Here is a 20465-nt window from a genome sequence, read left to right on the forward strand (position 1 = left end):
AGCACGCTCCGACCCTGGCTGCTTCGTGGCTTTGCTCGTGTCTGTGCTTTCCCACTTGCATTGCTTTCTTGTTTCAGCTCTTGCTTTCCTTTTCAGACCCTTCTTTCATCTGTCCCCAATCCATATTTTTGCATTACAAGTGAATTTTGCCAGCTGGGCCCTCAGAGGAGCCTCCCTCCGCTTCCAGCGCAGCTCCAGTGTCTGCCACATCCATCCTGCTTCCTCCACTCAGCCCCCTTCACCTCCCACACCCCTGCCAGGCCTCCCCCCATTTCCTTAACCCATCTTTCCCTCTGTTAATTAGGTGTTGCCTACCAACCCAGAGGAAAGCTGGCAGGTCTACAGCTCTGCCCAAGATAGCGAGGGACGTTGTATATGCACAGTGGTGGCACCTCAACAGACGATGTGCTCGCGTGATGCCAGGACAAAGCAGCTGAGACAACTATTAGAAAAGGTAATGGCTGACCCCTTCTGGGACAGGTGGTTTGGTTTGGCATGACGTTGGGGGTGAAAACCCGAGCGAGCTGGGCTGAGCCTTGGTTTCCAGGGAACACAGACCCCTTGGGCCAGCCCTCCCGTGCCATAGCTGTCCCCATGCATGTAGTGGGGAATCATCAGCCGCAGTCAGGAGCTTAAATCTCCAAGTTTTCCGAGGCACGGAGGAAAAGGGACCGTGGCCTAAGGTCAGGTTAAAACTGCTAAGACCAAAGCAACAACATTGAACCACATTGCTAAAAAGAAAAAAAAAATGTAATTTACTCATTTTTTTCATTACATTAACACAAGCAGTTTCAAAGGATGAGCCTCAACAAGATGAGAGAAGATAGAATTAAAAACCCAAAGCCCATGCATTCCTAGCCAAGCTGATATTAAAAAGGTCAAATAAAACAGTACAAGCTGTTGACATCAAATAGCACAGAAATGACAGTTAGTGGTTTTCTTTCTAATGTTGACATCCACTTGATTAGTTTTTAATAGTCCGCTGTCCAAAGACATCAAAGAATCTCATTAGGGAAACATTCCCGGTAACAAGAAATTTTCCAGATAATAGATTTCATTGAAGAAATGCTGTTTCATGTGAAATGGTGCTCTTCTCTTTAAAATATAAGTGGACTCCTGCGCTGGATATGTAATTATCCCTCATGCCCTAATGCTATGTTGGCATGTATTGTGCATGACAAAGTAATTTTTATCCCGCTGCTTTCGGGAGGTTGATGTATTAGTCACTCATAACAATATTAAACCTACACTTAACTGAGTTTTCCTATATGATAAGGACAATAAAGCGAAGCAGGAAACATTTAGCCCTAAAACACTTCTTTGGTATGTCAGAGGCTTCTAAAAATAATCCCACTGAAGCTTTTATTTCTCTAAGCGATAAAGGCAATTGGTCCAACAGCACATTTGTCTAAGAGGCAGCAGGCGTTATATTAGCAGCTGACACCGGCGTCCGAGAGCCATCGTGTTCCTAGAACTGCTCATATGCATTAAACGAGCAGGATTTGACCCAATACCCTCTGCTAATGGACAGGCGAGTTGGGCGTACGAGACCGGGGATAACATCCATTCCCGTGCGGAGGGTGTAAGTGCTCGGTGATTTTTCCCTTATGCAGCTCTCCGGCTGCCAATGAATAAAGTGAGGGAGGAGCGGTATTTCAAGACATGTGTTCTGGGGATATGTTACCTGCCTGCTAATCTGTCTGCATCTCACTCCTACGCTAACCTATATGAAAACCCCAAAATAAAGAATAGGCTCTTAGTGCCAGACATCTGATCTCGACGAAGGCTGAAATGATAATCCCTATGGGAAAATGCAACTGCAGAGGAGAGCTTCCAGCTTCCCAGGAAGGATTTCAAACCTGAAAACTCCTTCCCTCATCTGACATTTTAACTCTAGCTTTGTGATGGAAAAAACTTGCATCCCCTGATTTCTCTCTGCCAGCAGATGAAGAAGCGTAATGTGTCAAAGAGGTAATTGTGTTTGGATTTTCAAAGGAGGAGACCTGGCAGTCACCTATGGAAATAATAAGGCATTGCTTTTACAGGCGAGAAATAAGCTGCATTTGTGTGTGTGTTTGTGTGTGTACACAAACCAATTATAGCATCTTCGGTGAAAATCTCTGCACAGAGGCTTCAGAATCTGAATGTACTTTGAGGTTCAAAGCTGCCAAGACCCCATCTACCCTCAACACATGGGCACGGGCGTATGCGTAGAAACTGCAGTTCATGCTGCTTGCAAGTGAATCCTGGGCACCCCGTCAGTTTAAAGAGCAGGCGTTAAGTGAGGTAAGGTGAGCCAGGTCTGCTCGCCACCGCACAAACTGTTCAGCCCGTGTTTTGACACCGAGGTGTCTGAGCTCATCTTTGGCTGGAGTACACGGAGTCCTTCCAGCCTTATATGTGTCAGGTGCCGTCGAGATCTTGGACTGCATCCAAACCAAGACATCACCTAAATCCTGTTCATAAACAGATTATGTTTTATCTTCAAACGGATTTTTTTTTTTTTTTTTTTTTTCTTTGGCCCTGTTAGCTGGGAGGACTTCCTCCTCTGATGGTTAAACCATTTTTGGTTTCCTGCCAATTCTTATTCTTTGCCAGCACTGATTTCCAGATTAAACAGTTCTTTTTGTTCCCTTGATATTCACCCGGAGATGTATATAGGGAGGACAATGACATCTGTTCTTGGCCTTCACTTTGCCTTCTTGCAGACCTTGTTAAGATGAACTTTTCATGTTCTGGTCCATCAGCTGAGCCCATCTCTCTGCTAATTCTTCCTGTAGACCACAAAAATCTCCCTCAGGATGCCCCATGCTATTGCTCCACCAGTTCGTCTGGCTACCCAAAGCTAAAGATTCCTCCCAGTTAAACCCCCAAAGATGGGCTTAGAACAGCTCTTTTGAGCTGGCATGAAAGACTGATCCACAGGGAAGCTAGAGCAGGGTTTAAAAAGTTGCTTTGACCATATAAATCTCACTAGGGTCATCAAGCCAATATTGACTCTCAGTTACTCTGGTTTGATTCTGAAACAACTCGGTGTCAAGCAACGAAAGTCAAGAAGACAACAAGAACAGTTCAACAAGAACAGTTTTGTTTGTATCAATTTTCTATTTCCAATGCTAAAATTTAACTCTTTTCCCCCAAGACAATCACAGGTGTATCTCTCCCATTAGCTTGATGGAAAATGAGGTTTCAATTTGACAGTGAGTGTTCCACCAATGGAAATGGAAAAAAAGCATTTTAGCTGGTGTTTGAGGATAGCGGTTAATGGATGAACCTGAGGGAATTTGAGAAATGGTATTCTTCAGTCTCAGTTCATTAGAGCACTTATGTACATGCTTAAGTTTAAGCTATGAACAGTCTCATTGAAATCTAATCATGTGCCAAAGTACTTTGCTGGATCAAGGGCTTAATATGCTAATGAAGGAAAACAAGTAGATCTTCAGCTGATGAAGCATGCATCACTGTCAGAGGTCAGGGATGGTGGAGACTGACTTCTTACACATCTGGCCAGAATCTTGCCTGGTTGAAAACAATGTGGGCAACAAATAGCAAGAGTCTGGACTTGTAAAACACATCCCCGAAACAGCACAGCGGCTAATTTTAGGCATCTCAGTTTAGAGACGTGTGAGGAGGCTATTTTCCTCTGCAGTCAGGGGAGAGGCAGACTCATCCAGAGGTGATTCAGAGCACAAGCCTGAGCGAGATGCTCTGATTCATTTCCTAGCGGAGTCTGTCTCTCCCTCCCTGCCGTCCAAGAGGCAGCGTTAAGGAGCTCCTTGTAGCCTCGTTCAGCCCCTGCGGGGTCACATACCAGCGTATCATTACAGAAATGCTCTTTTCTGATTACTTGCAGCTTGGCCTTTAGTTGGAGGTAGGCATTAGTGGAATAAATGAGATCAATTTTGTACAATCCCTACAAGTAGGCATGGTGGTGTTGGGTTGATGGTTGGACTGATGATCTTAGAGGTCCTTTCCAACCTTACTGATTCCTAGTTTTTACTTTCATTAAAAAATAATCCAGCCACCAAGCCAGGAAACATGAAATTATTACTCTACCCTTAATTGGTTGAGTGGTGGACTTGGTAGTGTTAGGTTAATGGTTGGACTGGATGATCTTAAAGGTCTTTTCCAACCTAAACAATTCTATGATTCTAAGTCATTCCTATTCCAACCCATTGGAACACTTCTGCTATACAGCTGGACTCAAAGGAGGATAGACTGGATTACCAGGATAAAAATATCTGCAGACTGGTCATGCTTGTCTTAAGACTTCCCTTCTCCTGCCTCAGGGTAGACAGAGGTCTTCAAACTCCTCCACATCCAGCCCAGGTAATTTAGCACCCAGCCGTGTTCGCTGAGAGCTCACATACCCGGGGGGAGGCACGGCTAAACGGGAGACACATGAGCTCGGGCTGAGCTCAGGTTTGGTCTTTTCCTCTTCAAACCAAGAGAGTCTTGTTCTGCTCTTCCCTGCTCCTCACACCTCCCTGAGCAGGTCCTTGGTGGTAGTCAGGATGGGTGCTGGTTTGTCTCTGGGTGATGTGTTGGGACTCAGAGACTGAAAATAGCTTCACCGTTGCTGAGGAAGACCATTAGACCACCGGAGCAGTTGTACTGGTTGTACAAAATGTTTCCTCACTGTTGGCCTTTGAAATATAGGTTGTCCATACATTTTTAATAGTTCCCTGTAATAGCTTTCTTGTCATCGTGCATGAGCAATGGGCATTTTGATCCCTTCAGAGATGCAGACGCCAAAGTTGGCATTTGACCTATGCTGGTTTCAGCAAGTAGTCTCCGAGACCTGGCTGCGTGCGGGTGTCCCGCCGTCCCCTCGCTCTGTCACTCGAGGTAAGTCACAGCAGCCCAGTGTGATTTGCTGGAGGCGATATTGCACTTGCACCATTCTTTCTGCGTCTCAGCCTGTCTGCGCTTGGCTTTGGCGAGGACGGAGATGAGAGCAGATGTGGCAGCATGGGCTCTGGGAAGTGTCTCGGAGCGGATCCGCAGAGACAGCGCTGGCTCACATTTGGGTTTTGGTCAGGCACCCACAGATGAAGAGACTTGAACCAGAATGCCTTTAGTTAGGGCCGTGACGCAGCAGCATGCTTGGATGCCCGATTCATTTTCAACACAGGCGTCATCCCTACCAATGCCGACAGTCGTATTTCTGTGGGTAACACGGCAGTGGCAGGAGCACCAGTCGTGGGCTGAGCCCCGTAACGTACAAACACGACCGTCCTTGGTGCAAAGACCTCAAATTACACCCGTAGCTTAATGCTAAATAGGTGCTTAGGTGCCTGCCTAAGTCAGAGCTTCATTTACCCTCTGCGAGCCTGAAAAAGAGAGAAGGGAATATCTTAATAAATCACGTGGCAGCCAACCTTCAAAATCAGGTCAGCCTAGCTATCGTTCCCCTCCCCTCCTTACACCTTCAGCTCTTTTTCTCACAAGGAGCCCAGCCAACCTTCTTGCATCATTCCTTCGGCAGGGCCAGATGGGCGCTGCACGGGGAGCTGCGGGGATGCGGCATCGGTCGGCTAGAAAAGATGCCGACGCGGCACAACCGCCCGAGTGGGCAGGCACCAGTGGGGCCAGCCGGAGCGGGAGCTCCCGCGGTACTTCCCAGCTTCAGGATGCCCTCACCCGCAGCTGGATTTGTTGTGGCAGATGCTGTATAAACAGTAGGGCTGTTTGGATAATGAAGTTTTCACTAGCTGGGAGTAAAGTTTGCACTTAGGCAATCAGGAAGCGTCACTTGCGTACGCGAAGAAATGGTAATGCGCACCTCCGCGGAGGCGTTTCTCGCAGGCAGATGTGCTTCTGCTCAACTAAGAGCCTCTCCTCGCGCGCCGGCGGGGGCCGTCCCAGCCTCTCAAAGAGGCCATCATGAGTGACACGTTTTAGCTTTGACTACAACCTTTATTTGCATGTGTGATTGCGTGAAGTTATTCTCCGCGGCGCGGCAGAATAAATGTTTATGAAACCAATTTGCTCTATTTTAGAGCATGGGGGTCATAATACTGTGAGGTGCTGTTGATTAACTAGTAAATAATGCATAGGCTGATTGCCCTGTAGCTTTGTTGACGGTGTAGGAAAAGGTCAGCTTTCAGCATTGGGATGCAAGCGGGACTGCCTTGCTCTTGGGGAAGCGAAACCTTGTTAATGAACCCCTTTTCGTTTGACAGGTGCAAAACATGTCCCAGTCGATAGAGGTGTTGGACAGGCGGACTCAGAGAGACCTACAGTACGTTGAGAAGATGGAAAACCAGATGAGGGGACTGGAGTCAAAATTTAAACAAGTGGAAGAAAGCCACAAGCAGCACCTGGCAAGGCAGTTTAAGGTATGTCTGCTTTCCAAACTGCTAACGAAGCTGCGGCCAGGGATTTAGCGGGGTGCGCACGGGCCTGTGGCCCCGGTCCCCATCAGCTCACGTAGCCGTTGGTCCGGTCGTACACAGCGCCGGCACCCGTGCACCCGTGCAGCTCCCTCCTATCCAAAGCATGGCCACATCCAGGTTGCGGCATCGCATCCTCAGCCGCGGTGCGTTTTTCTATAGGGTAAAAGCATAAATCTCCGCATTCCCGTACCCACGAAGCACCCGGGTGCCTCAGACAGGGCAGCATAGGATTGCTCCGTGAGAGAGGGTCTGCAGGGAGACCCCGGGGCAGCTGAGGTCAGGGCAAGGTGGGTTCCCCTCCATGGCCAGGCAGCCCTTCCCCGTGCTGTGCCTGGGACCCAGTTATCTTGGGAAAAGCCAGGAGCTGGGGCTCTGTTCCCATTTCTGCAGCACGTGGCAGACCGCACCGGGCTGTCACCAAATCGCTTCCCTCCTTAGGGCGGTTGTAGCAACGGGGCAATCAATCAAACAAATCAACCCCCCCGCCAAAAAAAAAAAAACAAACCCTAAAGGTATGACTATTGCAGCTGTCCTTGGGCTGGCAAACCGCACATCTCAAGGATGCGCAAATGTCCAATTTTGAAGCAATGGTGTTGGCAGCAGAGCCAGCACCTTCTGATGGATTATATGCGTTTCGTCGTGGTGTCGTACAAATGAGAAGATATCAGCCTTTTAAGTGAAGCTGTCGTGGCGAGCAATGGTTGAGCTTTCAAGAACTTGCTTGAGAACAAATGAAATGGCCAAAAAGAGGCTGTCAGCAATATTTGGAATGTTAAGTTTTAGTGATGTTGTGGATTAATAGATAGAAAAAACAAATTGAAAAGATTTCTAGTGAAACTTGGGGACGTTTCTGATCAGCCACCCAACGGATGCCCATCCTTGTTTCCAGGCAGCTGCCCAGCTGGCTGGTGTTTTAAAGCAGAATTTTTTTAATTAATATGTTAAATACTGAAATGCCAAGATTACATCATAAAAAGCTGGGAAGAAAGTTCTTAAAACTTTTCACCAACTCCACCTCCTCCACTCCCTATCTCCAGTTACCGCAGGACCCTAAACTTAGCTCTGCAGTCTGGATATAAGGAGCGTCTTTCTGATTTAAGCATGAGTTTGGTTGGTTTTTTTTTTTTTTTCCTCCCCCCCTCCTGCTTCTGATGAGTTTAATCCTCCCCATCACCTACCTTGGAGCTTGCACCAGGAAGTGCAAGTAAATAAGAAAATAAATGCATTCCCCACACGCAAACCACAGGAGGGAAAGCGTCTGGACTGAAGTAGGAGGGGATGGGAAGGAAAGAAATGAGGCTGAGAACCAATTCCTGATCCCGTTCACCTCCGAGCTGCTTCAGCAGGCAGCCAGATGCAACAGCCCTGAGCGCTGTGAACTTGGCCACTGCGCGATAGTTTAAGCAGCACCAGGTATACTGTGTATACTGACATGCTTCATTAACGGGTAGGTGCATGCATATTTATGTCTACTCATTAGCTGCTGGAGCAAAGCATCTTTAACAAAATGCTGCATACCGTGCCTTTAAATGAGGCCTTCATTTAATTTTAAAAAAAAAAAAAAGTCTTCATTTCTGCAAAATAAATTTGATAATGACTTTGATTTTTATGTTCTTTATAGCATGCCTAAAAACAGTAAGGAATTTTTGTCTAATTTGCTGCCAAAGCACCATTTTAAATAACAGCCACAGCATTTTGTTTCTGCTAATGCCAGCATTAAAATGTGAGTGGTTTGGAGCTCTTGTGTTTTGGTTTTTGTTTTTTTTCTCTTTAGTTCCGTAAGAGTATTTGTCTATGAATGGCTATCTATATAAGGCAGGTTAGTGAGCTAGATCCTCAACAGTATTTCATTTTCTTGCTTACAGGGCTAACTTAAAAGCAAGTTTTTTCAATGCTGCAGTGACTGAAGAAGCAGTTCACTCCCATGTAACCATGAAAAGAGGGCCACAGAGCATTTTGCACCATGCATTTATTTTTTTGATTATTTTCCAAATTAGCACCATATCTCACTAAGGAACCTTGAACCACACAACCGAGATCTTCCTTTGCATGCAATTGTAGATGCATTTCATGAATAGTTTGAAACCCTTGTCAATGCATATATATATTATTTTATTTTATTTTTTGGAAAGAAAAAAAAAAAAAAGAACTCTTTGTGTATGTGATCTGAAGCATGTAACCCTAAGATGTTGCATTCTAAAAATGACAAATAAAGGCCTTTCCCAAATATTTTGGTGTTCTGCAGCCTTTTTAATATGTTCTTTCCAATACATCATTTGGACCAAAATAATAATTAAAGTAATTTTAATGATAATAATTGTGGGATATGAACATTGCACTCACGTAGGAAGCAACCAGGTCAAGGCAGAGTGTTGCAGATTTTTGCACGCATAGCACTGAACCAAGCTTATTTTAACCTTGCAGGCGATAAAAGCGAAAATGGAGGAACTTAGGCCTTTGATACCAGTGTTGGAAGAGTACAAAGCCGATGCCAAATTGGTATTGCAGTTTAAAGAGGAGGTCCAGAATCTGACGTCAGTTCTAAACGAACTCCAGGAAGAGATTGGCGCCTATGACTACGAAGAGCTTCAGAACAGAGTGTCAAATCTTGAAGAAAGGCTTCGTGCATGCATGCAAAAATTAGGTAGGCTCAGAACAACATGGTGGCACTGGCTAAACACCATCGATGTTAAACCACGCATCCCGTCTGGAGGCAGAGATGCTAGACTGGACATCTCCTTGTGCCTGGCCTGGCTGTAAGAGATGAGCTCGCACAGCCAGGTTTGATCCTGTAAATATTTATGCTATAAGTAACATTCATCTTGGGAGTAGTCCTGCTGAGGATTACTTGCAGGAGCAATGTTGCTCATGGCGTAAGTGCTTCAGGATCGGGCCCTTACCCTAGGCATGTGACTTTTTGCAGCGTTTGCATAAGTGGACGGCGAAATGCGGGAAACGCGTGGCCTGTTGCGAATAACGCTTATGCAAAGCAAACACATGCACCCGTTTTGCTTATGCATCAATGTCCGATCTTTTTTGCTAACCGGACCTGGCACATCAGCAAAGGTCTCTGCGCACCGCTTGAAGTAGCGCGCGTGTGTGTGTGTGCGCGCGCGCGCAGGCCGTGACTCGGTTTCCCTTTTTCCTTTCCTTTTGCATCTTGCAAATCCCTGTTGAGAAGAGCATGACGTGGCCGGCGCGGGTTCGCGGTTTGGTCTGGACTATGCCATGTGCAGGATATAAACCCCACCCATCTCTCCCGTTCCCTGAGGGAGCAGGGAGTCCCGTCCATCAGGCCAAGTAACCAGCGATGCTAAAACGCGAGAGATTCATCCGTAATCTCATTCAGAGAGTATGAATTGACTGAAGCCTGTGGGTCTGCTGTGGGGAGACACAGCCGTAGCTAAACCCAGCGTCTGACCCCAAACAGGGGGTGGAGAAGGGGGGAAGGAGGGCACTGCCTTCTGCAGCTGCAAGAAATCTCCCCACCGTTTGTTGGCCTGGCTCTGACTTGATTTAATTTCTACTTACGCTATTGACTTTCTTGTTAAGCAATTTAGATAATCTAAACACATTAACTGCTCTGCAGTCTATTTTGGTAGCACATATGAAATTACACTCTCAGGTAACTTCATGGAAGATCAGATCTCTTCTGAGCACTTTATATCCTTGGCAAGGTAATGCTTTCTTTCTCTCTTGTCTCTGCTGGTGGGATTGCTTTTGCTTGTTTCTAGATGCCTCCACGCTTCTGCAAGCAGCCGCCTCCCCTGTATTTCCCCCTGCATTTCCATCCTGTCCTCTGTTACCTTGGACGTCCTTTATGAGCTACTTCTCACTCGAAATCTCGGGAAGCGAATTTCCACGTAAATCGGGGTGCTCAGCGGTGTTTGAGCTACGAGCGTGCAGCGAGTCATGCGCTGAGCTACCCCCGGGGAGCTGCGCGGGCAGCAGGTATAACCCCCCCGGCTGGGTGAGAGGGCAGAGCCTGATTCCCCGTTTATTAACGAGGGAGTTAATAAAGTGCCCAGGTTTGGTTCGGGGGCAGAACAGGCTGAGGCGAGTCGTGCCGTCGCTTTCTGCGGTCCCGCTCCTCGCCCTGTCATGGCCACGGGGAAGGCAGCAGGGTTGGGGGATGCAGGGAAGTCCTGACCTTGTCCTTACCCTCTTGAATTTCACCCTGAAAGCTTAATGGGGGCAGAAATGATCGAGGTTATAATGACTTGGTGCTTTCTGTGTTAGCAGTACCTAATACCTGGAGCTTTATCGCACGGGGACCATACAAACATCTCGGGAATGCCAGTCCTGCGGTGGGTAAGATAAGAAAGGCTGGGTGCGAGGCACAGGGGTGTCTGGTTGACCACGGTCACGTAGCAAACCCCCCGGCAGCCCCACACCGCCAGCACAGGCAGCTCTGCCCTGCAAACGGCTTTTCTCGTTCCTCCCCTGGCAAAGGCAGAGGTGGGTGTGATGAGAGGAGGTGGTGCCCAAGGAGGGGTCCGCTGGCTGCATCCCCAGCCTTCAGCCCACGTCTTGAAGATGAGGAGGAGTTGTGGGTGATAGGGAGAGGGAACAGCAGCGGGACCAGGGATTTGAGTCTGGCCTGTAGAAGTACTTTCCCAGGGATAGTTCTTTAAACAAAACCATCCGGGACCCCACAGCCCCGCTCCAGCCGGCCTCGGTGGAGCTGCCCAGCCCAGGCTGACTCCACCAGAGCCAGGGAAGCTGTGATGATCCTCCCGCAGACCCCGAGCAGACTTTAAGAAGTAGCTCCCAAACCATTCAGGGCTCCAAAAAAACCAGAGTTTGCTCTTGGACCATTAGCCCCTTCTGCTCTGGGCCATGTCCTGGCTCATTGCATCCCCCCCATGCTCAGGTCCTCCAGCTGGGACACCCACCCAAGGTGGTAGCCCAGGTAAGACTGACTGAGGCAGCTAGGATGGCGAGCTCTTGCAGGCAACTTTTTCTAGAAACTTTTGGGGTTTTTGGGGGGGATCTTTTTGAGGGTTTATTTGGGCTTTTTGGCTGTGCCTCTTCTTTCTCCTCTTGCTCTCTCTGTGATCGTGGGGTCAGGGCAGCTTTTCCGCCTTGGGGCATTGCAGCACCCCTGGGTGCTCGTGGAGATGGATGCTGAGTCTCGCAAGGGTTCACCCGAGAGGGTTTGCTGCTTGCCCGGGAGGGTGATTTTATTTGGCCACTTAACAGCAAAGAGCACGGATTGAATTTCCAATGTTGTTTATCGCTCCGGAGTGTAAACCAGTGAAAATGGTAGTTAATTGAGTTAAATTCGGATAACAACTTTACAGACACTTTTACTGCCGCATGTTGAGGCTCTGTTTGCTGAGGATTGCTGTTTGCTGCAAATTATCTGCTCGGAGGGATTCACTGATGTTTCAAGTAGCACGTTTCAGTTTAGATTTGCTCCTGCATGGGCCAGCAATGCTGCTCACTTGGTGTTTATTCACCTGCTAGAGCTCACAATACAGCTCCGAGTGCTCAGAGCAGGATCAGGGAGCTGCTGCAACAAGCCCGGGACAAGAGAAGTTGGGGGATATGCTGTGTTCCTGTCCAGTTTGCCTCTCCCCATCCTCCGGGAAGCACTGATGCTCAACAGTGTAGCAGCATTTTCCTGAGGCAAGGTCCTGTTTTGCATTTTGGGCTTCCTAAGCATTATTGATGGATCAATAGTGAAAACACTTCCTGACCCTGGCATGTGTGTGAAGGAAAAAAAAATCAATAATGGCACGTTCAATCTGTTACTCTGTTTACACTCTTAAAGATCACTATTTATACAGGGATTTTAACATTTCCGTTAATGTTCCTAAGAGGAGCGTTGGAGGAGTGGAGAGATTGTCACTCCTTGATTCGAGGGGGAATTTAACTCGGCTGCGCTCTGCAGGCTCACGTTTGCTTCATAGGACGAGCTTTCCCTGACTCTTGCAAGAAATCCCAGCCCACAATCCTAGTGCAGAGATGGGGACAGAGCCCTGCCAGCCTGTCCCAGGTATTTTTGGGATGGGGGGCTCCCAGCTAGGCAACAGAGGTGAGGGCAGGACACCACCCAACCACCACAGCCCCATCCCTGCTGCGGAGGGCTGGGACCGGGATGTCCGGGGGGATCAGACCTTGCCTTCGTGGGAAGCCCAAGCTGGGAAGGTGCTCGGCTGTCGCAGCAGCAGCCCAAGCAGAGCTGCAGAGTCCAGAAGGAGACGGTGCTGGTGTCGGCGCGGTGGCTGTGTTGGCGGATAAATTGCTGCTGAGCTGCTAAACGTCGCTTGTGGGCTGGATCTTAGGAGAAATATGGAGCGGAGGTGTTAGTACCCTGGGAGGATGGTAGCGCTCGTCGTAACTGGCGGGAGGAAAGGGTGTCTGCTCCTGCTGGAAAATTCCTCGTGAGGCTAGAGGCAGGGGCTGTGTGCGTGGAGGTGGTGTTTTGTGCGCTGCTGAGCTGCAGAAGGGCAGGTCGGAGGCGGCTGGCTGGGGCAGCCTGGAGGGTCACTCGGGAGGAGGCTGATTTGCGCTGTTTTCCAGGAACAGGGACGTGCGGGCTCCCATCGGCCACAGGTCCAGGGACCTGAATGGTGCTGGGGAAACTGGAGTGAAAACAGATCCTCTGTGCCTGCCCTGAAAGCTGCCGTTCACAGGCTTCCCCTGTGTCCTGGACTCGTGGATGAGCACCAGCTCATGCTTTCCTGTTGTACATTGACCCCTGCATGACTTGAAATGCCCGTAGCAGCCCAGCCTCCTGCCATCCCAGTGGGAGAACAGGTTTGCTGCAAAAGGCTCAGCACCCATGGGTGCTGGGCTGCCCGGGGCAGGAGGGCTTTGCTGGGCAGTCAAGCAGCAGCTTTAGGGCAATCACAGCCAGGGCTTAAGAACTCCCCTGTGCGAGTCAGTAGAGTCTGACAGAAGGAGGACTTGGATGTTGGGGTGTCTCGGGCTTTTGCCCCAGCTCTGCTCCTAACCCGTGCTCAGCCCCTCACCCGCAGAGGAGAGCACTGCTGAGACTGGCTGCTGGGTGCTTCGAGGCTGCGCAGGCTGCTGCCTCGTGCTGGAGCATAGGGAGACACAAGAATCCTGTCTTGTGAGCTACTGCTCTGATTCATGCTGCGACATGGCCAAGGGAAGCAGTAGAAGAGAGAGTCCCCTCTGCCCGCAGTAAAGTAATCTTCCTGCTTTTAATGATTGCTGGCCCCATAGAAGGGGGGGAAAAAGCTGATGGTGTTAGGAGCGTGGTGTGCATTTCAGCAGGAGCGGATGGGTGGATGAGGATCGCAGAGGCTGTAGTTGTCCATCCCTGGGCAGTAAGCCCAGGAGAGCTGCAGGAACGTAGCTAACTAGGGGACTTAAAGCCTTTGGTTCCAGGATCCATTTGAAACCTTTCCCCTAGCATCTGAGTGCCTATGATAGATTTACACCAAGAAAGAAAATACCTTGCCCTGTGTAAAAGCAACCCTCTTGCATTGCTGAAGAGGTGTTGTGAATGTGTCTCCAGCTAAATGTGTATGAGATGTAGCCTCACTACTTGCAGACAACACTAGTTTATCCTTATCAGCTGCTTCTGTGGGTTTTTTTAACTTTTTTTTTTTTTTTTTTAATCAATGGGCTTTTATACAGCCTTTCTCTCCAGGGAAATGGAAGGAAAGAGATAAAGTGACAGCAATGTAAGGCTGCGATAATGGAAGGCAGCGTTGAGCAGATCTGTGATTAGAGTAAGGCTGGTCCTCTGCAAGAGGAATTTGCAAGACATTAAGCATTTATTATTTTAACCCGTTGCATCCCTTTGTCAATACCTCGCTCTCCTCCTGAGCGGAGAGGTTTTGAATGCATCAGGCAGGAGGACAAATTCCCGTACATTGTGTCTCAGTGAGGTCAAGACAGCTCTCTGCTTTTTGGTGGGATCTCTCTTTATCTGCCTGGTGTTTGAAGGCTGTGGGAAGACTGATGGTCCCCTTGGCCATGTCATGCTGGTGCATATCAAGAATATCTTCATCTGTTTTATGCCCTGGGTTGAGGTAGGTGGATGTGTCCCATGGCCGTAATCAAGAATATAAAGGGGCAGATTAGAACAGGCTAAGGAGAGAGGCAGCTAAGAGAGATTGCAGAGTGCACATACTGGAAACATTGAAGGTCAGGTTGGACGGGGCTTTGGGCAAACCTGATCTAGTTGAAGATGTCCCTGCTTATTGCAGAGGGGTTGGACTAGATGACCTTTAATGGTCCCTTCTAACCCAAACCATTCTATGATTGATTCTACTTGGTAATTTTGAGCAGAAGGACCTTGTTCTGAGCTAGCAGAGCTCCACACATGTTTCAGCAGCACCTTCACAGGCTCCCACCTGCGGGCCTTGGGTACCCCGCGCTGAGCAACGGAGCCATTCGTACTGCAGTGCAGCTGCAGCTCTGCCTGCAAACCCAGCACCCATCCATCCCAGCACCGCCACCTTCCCCTTCCCCAGCCTTCCCAAGGCTTCCACGTCAAAAAGAAGTCAGGAAACACCTTCTGAACTTCAGGTTGCAGCTGTCCCCCTGGTGCCACTGACCATAGCTTGCCTTGCTCAGGAGATGCTGCTGCGGGTCCAGTGACTGCGTTCAGGTTTTAAATGAGTGCTCCCGTAGCGACAGACCATCCAACACCAGCCCCCAGTCCCTCCCGCGACATCTTCGTCTCTTCACCTCTCGTTCCTTAGTGCACGTACGCTAAAATGCTGGCATTGCGGGAGACCAGAATGGCAGGTTTGCTGAAATTTGGGGATATCGTTGGAAACAGGAACTCAGCGTGTGGCTGCACCTTCGATGCTGAGGCTGTAGCATTGCGGGCATCTGTTCACAGGGGTCCCCGGAGGGCTGCTGGGTGCAGCGTCAAGGGGCGGAACCATGGAAGGGAAACAAGCTGCCAGCGCAGGGAGTTGGAGGGAGAGTTACCGCTGCTTCACCTCATGTTTAGGGCTTAAAAACACAGCCAGGCACTTAGCTGGGCTTACAAACATGCTGACAAGCCCACTGAATTCAGTGGCATGAAATCAACAGTGTGGAGCACCTAAGTACGCTTCAAAACCTGGCTCACGCTTCAAAACCTGGCTCATGGCACTGCGCGGGTGCACGGCCCTGTTGTGGTGATGCTGAGTCTGGGCAGGATTCCTGGGGCAGCTCCTGAGAGGCTGTTGGGACACCCCACCTCCTGCCTTCCATCCTGCTGCGTTTGGGTTCCTTTCCCGGAGCTGGCGAAGGAGACGGGAGGAGGTTGGTGATTTCATTACTGTCTCCTAAGTGTGCAGACGTGACAGGGAGCAGAGAAGGTGGCTGGTAGAAGCTGGTAAATGGTCTTTGCAGGGAAGAGATTGATATTGCATATAATTTTCCACCTTTTTTTTTTTTTTTTTTCTTTTTTAAATCCTTTGCATAACCTGTAACAAATGCATGTTTCCAGCAGGGCTGGAATAGACATGTCTGTCTTTTTATCTTGGCTGCACCCACTCTATTATAGCAGAAATGAGCAGAGCTATTCAGCTAATTTCTCCACCTGGCTGCTCGACCCTGGCTAACTCATCTCATTTTCTATTCTGCGACATTAGCAGCACGGCTAGTTCAGGAACGCTTGTTTTCGTAGGGGTAGTGGGATAAGGACAATTGTTATTCAGAGGCATGAAACAAACAAAAGCATCCGACAGTTGTTCTTGGCCTAATTACCTCTAATTAAATAAAACCAGAGCTGCCTATCAGCGGGGGAGAGCAACGGGCAGAGCAGTGTGGGTGGTGGCCGGTGCTGATGCCCCTCATCGGGGCTTCGGGGCTGGCTGGCAAAGACCCACCGCCAAACGAGCCGCAGCGGTGGTCTGACGCGGTGCTCACCAGCCTTGCACTCTTTTTCAGCTTGTGGCAAGCTGACGGGAATAAGTGACCCAATCACAATTAAAACCTCGGGGTCCAGGTTCGGATCGTGGATGACAGACCCTCTCGCTCCCGAGGGAGAGAACAAGGTAAGACTGCGACAGCTTCATCCCTGTGTTCCCACCTCCACCGATGCAGCTGAGATCGTTGAAAACTCATTACACCCAAGCCCCGAAGCCCAGCTTGTGCCCTGTGAAACCTGTGGAAGGTCCTAATTCGTCTCCCGGGGCTCTGCTGACCTCCTCTGCAGCGGGAGGGGGCTGAGGATCCCGCAGGGAGGATGAGGAGGGGGCTGAGCAGCCCCGCGCAGTGGTCCCTTCCCAGGGCAGGTGAAATTCACTGCAGTGATGGGCGCGCACGGTCTCGGAAACGTCACCATGAGGTCTGTGCCCCCACGGGAGGGGAAAATTCAAATATTGGGTGTCTCGTCTGGGTTTGGCAGCCAGGAGGGACCTGTAGTCCTGGTCCCTGCTGCTCTTCTGCTGCCAGCGCCTCTGATAATGTCATCTGACTGCATTTGTCCTCTGTCCTCCACCTTCATTGTTGTGAGGAATTAACTGACTGCAGCCAGAGAGAGATTTGTTTTGCTTTGTTTTGGTCTTTTTTTTTTTTTTTTTTTTTTCTCCATTCAGACCATTCAATTTTGATCCCAAGGAGGTAGGAGGCCAATAACTGGCTGAAAATCAATCCAGGCTTCCCATGACTGATGGAATGGAAAATATCTCAAGTGTTTGCTGAGGATTTGCAGGCAGCAATACAAAACAAAAAAGAGCTTGGCTGCATGGTAATTCCCTCCTGCGTGCAGCATCCTTCATCAAAGAATGAAGGCAGCAGCAAGGGCTGTGTCGGGGCAGCTATTTTGAGAGCTCTGCCCTGTGCTCAGCTTTCTGTAGCTAAGAGAGGACGAGGGGTGCTCTGGAGAAGCCACCCCGGGGGTGGCTCCGTTTGCCCGTGGATGTGCAGCAATGAAGCAGCAGTGACCTGAGAGGTCAGGCTCTTTCCCTCCAGCAGCCAACTGGTTGGCGCTGGTTCCCCGATACGACACCTCCATATTTTCCAGTTATTAAACAAAATTTCACCTATAGCTGCAATCAGATCCTAATTATGAAGGGAGACGGGAAAACTTTAGCCACATCACATCTTGTTTTGCTCGGAGAGGGGACAGATTGGTCCCCTTCAGGCTGTGTTTGCTGCACCCCTCAGCACTGACGTGATTTATACATCTGTGAAGGAAGAGTCAGGCGTGTTGCAGCTGAAGCTGGTTGATCAAATCCTAAAGATCTTCCCAAGTCTTCAGAGTGTTTTGTCTCAAACGGGTATTTTTTAATATTTTCTTTACCCATGCCTTTTTCTGCAGTGCATTTTTGTCGCGAGAGTAGAAAAGCAGTTTTCTCTGGACCGTAGCTCAAGCTTCACAAGCATATATGTGTATATAATATATAAATCTACAGTGAATTTTATTAGAAACACACGATTAAGTGAACTTCATTGGCTGCCCGGCAGAGTGGGAAACTGGGGATGAGATGGCCAGTTTATCATATCATCTTACGTCGCCAAGCCCCAGGAGGTATTTGGTGGTTCGTGTGGTCATTTGTTCCTGTCATGAAATCATTGAACGCAACTGGGGACAATTGCGAGTCCTGCAGGAGCAGCCCAGCGGCGAGGCAGCAGATGGATGCTGAGCACCAGGATTGATGTTTATTGGCAGGAGAAGGTTGCTCAAAGCCAGCCGGTGCGATGAGATGTTGCTATCCATCAATCTCTGCTTCTCCAAAGCATGAAATGCTGTTGGGTCCTGCCACCTTGCAGCCCCAGTGTGATGACATGGGGTTCTTGCTCTTCTGGGTTTCTCTTTGTCTCTCTAAAAACTGAGCACAATGCATTGGCATGCGTAATTTTTTAATACCAAATAATGAAACGGGAGCAGCAGAGAGACAATCAGTTTTCTGGGGGTTTTTTTTGGTAATTCCCCAAGCTGATTTAGTTGAACGCAGGCATTTCATTAAGTGAGGAATGCTCTCCAGCGCCATGTCTGACAGCAGAAGGTCTCCCAGGCTGCAGGCACTTCTCTGCCACGGGCTCAGGGACACGCATGGTTTTTCTCTGGTGCTTTTGCAGCCATCCTCAAGCCCACAGCAGAGGTGTGAAGATCAGAGCCATTTGCCCACACGTTCATTCCCTACCTCTGCAATGTTTCCAGGAAGGTAACGATGGAGAGCTGAAGTTCCCTACAAAGTTTTTGCAGATCCCACTTGGCCTTTTGAATGCAGCGGCCAAAAGCAGTTTACATGCACACACCGTGTGTAAATGTTTGTCTGCTCTTCCAAGGGACCCTGGAGAGAGCCATATTGCAGAGACGATACCATCGGATTTTGCAAGGCGTTTGCAAAAGAAGTTTGCACTACAACATTACCCGAATCTGCATCCTTAAAGGCTTCCCTCTTGCTATTTAATTTACTTTTTCTCCTTCCTAAAAGGTTTGTACAGAAAGCAGCTATCTTACTTTTAGGCAGCAACTGCATACAGAATGTCACTCACTGTCTGGATATTTCTTCTTGATATTAACTGCACAGCTTGTCATTTGCCTCAGAATTGGTTTCATATGACAAAAGCTTTTTTTTTTTTTTGAGGAGTCTAGACAGTGTCCCTAGTGAACCGGTGCTTAAATGATGATCTAAAATCTCTCCCCCATCTACTGACAGCAAGATTTTGATGTCTTTGTCTCTCATATTTTAGTGGCCTTGGTTCCAGCTTTTGATGCAGAAGTGTATGGTTTTTAAACCAATATGGACTTTGCCTGAATTTCCTTGACAATGAGCGATTGCATCCATCGCTTCTGCTTGCCAAATTAATGGAGTTCTGCACAGCAGCTGGTATCATTTACTGAGTGCTACCATGATGGGGCTTTACGGGAAGCAAAAGCGGCATCAACATAATATGCTGGGTTTAGCCAGAGAAAAAATGTTAATTGTCCTCTGGAAGGATGGTGTCCGTCACGCAGCACTCCCAGGGAACCGCTTAAGCTTCCATGTTCCTGGGGAGATACCAGGTTACCCCCCAGGAAAGCTTTGCTATTCAGTTGATTTCTTGGCTGCTTTTGGGTTCCAAAAATTGGGTTTATTTCTGGGTGTAGGTGGCAGGCATTGGACACATCGTTTTGCAGCGGGTTGGATTCCTTGCTCTGGATTTCTCTCCCAGCTCAGTTTCTAGGGTGATGTACAAAAGGGCTCAGCTGGGTCTGCGCTGTTTTCTAACCCCATGTGTTTCTGTTGCTCGCCCAGGTCTGGTACATGGACAGCTACCACAACAACCGCTTCGTCCGTGAATATAAATCCATGGCAGATTTCATGAATACTGACAATTTTACCTCTCACCGTCTCCCTCACCCGTGGTCGGGCACCGGTCAAGTGGTCTACAATGGCTCTATCTATTTCAATAAATACCAAAGCCACATAATTATCAGGTTTGACTTGAAAACAGAGACCATTCTCAAGACTCGCAGCCTGGATTATGCCGGCTACAACAACATGTACCACTACGCCTGGGGTGGCCACTCGGACATTGACCTCATGGTGGACGAGAACGGGCTGTGGGCCGTCTATGCCACCAACCAGAACGCGGGCAACATCGTCATCAGCAAGTTGGATCCCAACACCCTGCAGAGCCTCCAGACCTGGAACACCAGCTACCCGAAACGCAGCGCCGGGGAGGCCTTCATCATCTGCGGCACGCTCTACGTCACCAACGGCTACTCGGGAGGTACCAAGGTGCACTACGCCTACCAGACCAATGCCTCCACCTACGAGTACATCGACATCCCCTTCCAAAACAAGTACTCGCACATTTCCATGTTGGACTACAACCCCAAGGATCGGGCCCTCTATGCCTGGAACAACGGGCATCAAATACTTTACAATGTCACCCTCTTCCATGTCATCAGGTCTGATGAGTTGTAGTCCATCCTTGTTTAGAAACTGATTTAGAAAAAAAAATAAAAGGAAAAAAGGGAGAAATTGATTTAAAAACAAATACTAATATCAAGGAAACACACTTTAAATAAGCAAATATATAAACAGCTGCCAAAATTAAGACCAACGTCATGGAGGATTACTCAGCATAAACCTGACAGATCAGCATTACCTCTACATTTCTAGAAGTCTGGCCCGGTGTTATAGACTC

The 20465-nt window shown here is 48.8% G+C and overlaps 1 protein-coding gene across 3 annotated transcripts in view; it reads left to right on the forward strand.

Moving 5' to 3' along the window:
- OLFM1 (olfactomedin 1) overlaps positions 1-20242 on the forward strand; it is a 33581-nt gene extending 13339 nt beyond the window's left edge. For all 3 annotated transcript variants that reach the window (XM_075716470.1, XM_075716468.1, XM_075716469.1), the window contains 5 exons: positions 305-454; positions 6186-6341; positions 8823-9042; positions 16269-16375; positions 19568-20242. In XM_075716470.1, the coding sequence (XP_075572585.1) occupies positions 305-454; positions 6186-6341; positions 8823-9042; positions 16269-16375; positions 19568-20242 (1308 nt within the window). The remainder of the gene's footprint in view (positions 1-304; positions 455-6185; positions 6342-8822; positions 9043-16268; positions 16376-19567) is intronic.
- Positions 20243-20465: the final 223 nt, after the last annotated feature.

The sequence above is a fragment of the Pelecanus crispus genome, chromosome 9 (assembly GCF_030463565.1).
Source record: "Pelecanus crispus isolate bPelCri1 chromosome 9, bPelCri1.pri, whole genome shotgun sequence".
In the NCBI taxonomy this organism is placed as follows: Eukaryota; Metazoa; Chordata; class Aves; order Pelecaniformes; family Pelecanidae; genus Pelecanus; species Pelecanus crispus.